This window comes from Thermobia domestica, chromosome 12 (genome assembly GCF_964235325.1).
Source record: "Thermobia domestica chromosome 12, izTheDome1.hap1.1, whole genome shotgun sequence".
In the NCBI taxonomy this organism is placed as follows: Eukaryota; Metazoa; Arthropoda; class Insecta; order Zygentoma; family Lepismatidae; genus Thermobia; species Thermobia domestica.
In genome coordinates this window covers 111862678-111866796 of record NC_137465.1, presented here as the reverse complement: position 1 = coordinate 111866796, position 4119 = coordinate 111862678, and the positions used below count along the sequence as shown (strand labels likewise).

Below are 4119 nucleotides of genomic sequence, written 5' to 3'. Positions count from 1 at the left end.
TTGATATAGTTATTAACACCTACTTCGAATTCAGTGTTTCATGTTACTTTGATTTGATTCAGATCCGTATCCACGGGGGACACGGGGGCCGTGCCACTTTTAAATTTTTACTGCCTCGCCTAAAATTTTCACGGTAGGCTTGCAAATGGCATATAATATGGTGATGAACTATAATATGGTTGAATGGCCTCCCTAACATCCACCGAGCCCTTCTACATTTTGGGGCTGGCTACGGGCCTGATTTGCTTTGCTTTTGAGTTTAGCGTCTTTTCAGTAGTGAGGCACTGTAGCTCAGCGGTAAAGCGCTTACCTCTGGTGCGTGGGGTCACTGGTTCGTTCCCCGGCCAAGTAAGTTGTCACTAAGTGGTGCACATCATGTCCGTGGGTTTTCTCAAGTACTCCGTTTCCTCCCACTTTCTTATTCCACCAATTCTTCCATCATCATTCAGTTGCTTTAATCATCGTCTTCCTTAGTCTACAGGGCTTAATCGTTTGCCATTAAACTAAAATATTTCATTTTATTTCAGCAGCGGGGCTACATGAGACGTGGATCTACTGAAAACATGGAACCCGAACCACATGAGCTCCCACCGGGAATCGAACGTCGGATCTCCCACGCCAAAGGTGGATACGCTAACCGCTTAGCCACGGGAGAACAAGTTACGTTGATTAAAATGTGTATTCTAAGGGGGATGTAGTCGCAAACATTTTTAGGAAAAATTTAGTTTCTCACGACGTTGTAATAAAATTTTAAGGGATGGATAAAAAGTAATGGCACAATTGTTATAATTTACAAATGACTGTATTAGAAGGGAAAATACATTCTACATTCCTTCAATGTAATCACCCCCATATCCACAATCTTCTGCCACACGTATGGAAGGCGCCGTACTCCGTCAGCACGTTGTTCTCTTGCGATGTCTCGCAGAGACCGCCCTACGGCATTGAGGATGGCCTGTCTGGTGTTGTATCGTTGTCCGCGAAGTGGTTGCTTCATCTTGGAAAACAGGTCATAATCGCAGGGACTCATATCCGGCGAATATGGTGGATGTTCCAGAATCTCCCAGTTCCAGGCACGTAAAAGGTCCGTTACGGCGGTAGCTGTGTGACAGCGTGCATTGTCGTGCAAAATGATTGGGGTCCGTGCCAAAGATCAGGTCGCTTTCTCCGAAGTGCAGGACGCAGATGGTGTTGCAAGAACGTGCAGTAATATGGCGCATTGACAGTCTGCCCTGCTGGTACAGCATGGTGCAGGATAACCCCTTGGACATCATACGCCACTATCAACATCACCTTCACTCCTCCCTGACTAGGGCGCACAGTCTTTGGCCGAGGGGAACCGGGATGCTTCCATTCGTTGGATTAGCGCTTCAAACATGGTTCGTAGGATCGAACCCAGGTTTCATCAATGGTAACGATCCTGCCCAAGAAATTGTCACCCTCCCTCTGGTGGCGGTCCAGCAATTCTTGTGCCAGTGCATATCGGTACCATTTCTGCACTTCGGTAATGACATGGGGAACCCAACGTGCTGCAATTTTGCGAAAACCCAGGATGTCGTTCAAAATGTGAAGCACAGTTTTATGGCACACCCCAACCTCTGCCGATAACTCACGCGCAGTCCACCCTCTATCCACGTCCAGCAAGGATGCAAGGAGCAGAATTGTCATGTTGTCCACTGGAGGTCGTCCAGAACGTTGGCGGTCTTCCACGTTCTGTCTGCCTTCACGAAACACTTTAACCCATCGAGCTACGGTGCGGTATGGCAACGCTGCATCACCACAGGCTTCCCGCAGTCCCTGAAAACATTCTCGTGCACTACGACCACGTGCCACTTCAATTTCCATCCACGAACGCTGTTCATGTTTAGTGAACATTGTGTTTAGAGCGCTTCCACTCGCGATACCAATTTGACGCCACTGCTCTCGTTGACTGACTGACTCAACAGCGTTCGCACTCACCTAAGTTCCTCAACTGAGATTGTCTTCTCCGGTGCTGCCTCCTCGCGGTTCTCCGTCACTAGACTGGCGCGTGCCGGTAGGGTTGCCAGTACTTTTTATCCAACCTATGTATAATATTTTTGGCATTGAATTTAAAGTTGTAACACTTTTGCAGTAATTCTAAAATTGTATTGCTATAGCATTGAGTCTGCAGTTGTACTATTTTGCATTCCATATTTTGATTCGTTTAGGCTGTAATTTGCATATAGCTTTTCTACATTTGTGATGTATTTTCACAGTTATTAATAATAATTTTATTTAGTCTAATTTGTATTTGTATTTTTTATCTGAATTGCATTTTTGTGTGTTACATCTGTTCATTGTAATTTGTATTAGTTTAAAAATGTAACTTCCTGTGATTTTTTAAAGTTAAATTTTTAAAAATAGCAGTATGCTTGTACTCTAAAATTGGAGTTATACCTTTTAAATTCATTTTATGTAATGCATTTAGTCTGATAATACAATTTCAGTTTTTAACTTCCCCCTCTCCCCGTTGTAAAAATATAAGTTAGTCAATGAGTCGTTCAAATGAATCGATTCATTTTAGTGAGCGAAGAATTGAGCGGCGATCTCAGGTGAATCGGTTTGCCCATAACTACTCAAATCTTTTCTTTTCATATGTTGTACTTAAAAAACTATATATATATAGGAGAAATAAAGATGTCAGTTATTGTCGGTAACAAACGGAATTTTTAGTGCCATAAAGGTTGATTTTCTCGGGAACTACAAACGAGATTAGTATTAAGTTGGGCCCACCACTTTTGGAAGGAGAAAAATAAATAATGCTATTTGTTTGTGCTACGTTAATGCTGGTTAGTACCCAAATTTCAGCGTTTGTGCAATCAAAAAACAAAGTTTTGAACAATTTAAATTTCGGGGCCAACTTGATTAGCTTCAAGTTGGCCTCGCTCTTTTCCTAATTGGGATAGATTGGATTTTCTAACATCAAACGTTTGTGCTACGATAGTGCTGGTTAGTGCCCAAATTTCACCGTTAGTGTTCTTCAAATAACGCCGTTATAATGAAATTAATTAGCGTCAAATTGGTCCCGCTTTTTCACTAATTGAGATAGTATGAATTTTCTAACGCCAAACGTTAGTGCTGGTTAGTGCTCAAACTTCAGCGTTAGTGCTGTTCAAATAACGCCGTTATAACGAAATTAATCAGCGTCAGGTTGGCCCGGTTTTTCCGTAATTAAGATAGATGGATTTTTTAATGCCAAACGTTTGTACTATGTTAGTGCTGGTTAGTGCTGGTTAGTGCAGAAATTTCACCATTAGTGCTGTTCAAATAACGCCGTTATAACAAAATTAATTAGTGTGAAGTTGGTCCCGCTTTTTTCCCTAATTGAGGTAGAAGTTTATTTAATGCTAACAGTTTGTGCTACGTTGGTGCTTGGTTGTGCTTCAGTTTGTCCGTTAGTGGTGTTGAAATTACACATCCATGAACTTTGCGTCTCCTTTTAACGAATAAACGATAAAAATCAGTGTCAATCATTATTGCATCGTTAGTGTTATTAGTGCAGCAACACCTAACGTTAGTATTTAGTTAATGTACATGCTAAAAGTAAAAAACCTTTAGGGTTTCAAATTAACACTGGGCCCCACTTTAAGGACTAACGTAATAATTAGCGCCATTCGTTAGTTCATCCCCAGTGCTTCTTACTGCACTAACCGCTAACGTTAGTATTTCATTAGTGTAGGTTTTACAGCCAAAGCAATGGTCCTCGCTGATCTTTCCACACTATGCACTAATGATAAAATCGTGCCATTCGTTTGTGCATCGTTAGTGATTTTAAAAAATACTAATAGTTTCGTAAATGCTTTACTATTAGTGTAGATATAGCCAATTATATGTCAAGAAACTCCCTTAAGAAATACATAGAGAATTTTTCATTGCGTGAAATTCTCGGCAAATTCAAAAGCACTAATGACGTCTTCTAGTGCAATCGTTAGTGCATCATTAGTGCTTCTTAGTGCACCATCCCCTAACGTTTGTTCTTCATCAGAGTCGATGCAACAAGTGGAAAACCTTTGTGGTCAGCGTGATCTTGATCCCTACTTAAGCACTAACGAAGAAATTAGTGCTTTTCGTCAGTGCATAGTTAGTGCTTCTAGAATA

The 4119-nt window shown here is 41.4% G+C and overlaps 1 protein-coding gene across 1 annotated transcript; it reads right to left on the bottom strand.

Moving 5' to 3' along the window:
- Positions 1-1362: 1362 nt before the first annotated feature.
- On the bottom strand, positions 1363-1875 carry LOC145666072 (histone-lysine N-methyltransferase SETMAR-like). Its single transcript, XM_081733169.1, has one exon. The coding sequence runs from the start codon at positions 1873-1875 to the stop codon at positions 1363-1365; it is 513 nt and encodes a 170-aa protein (XP_081589295.1).
- Positions 1876-4119: the final 2244 nt, after the last annotated feature.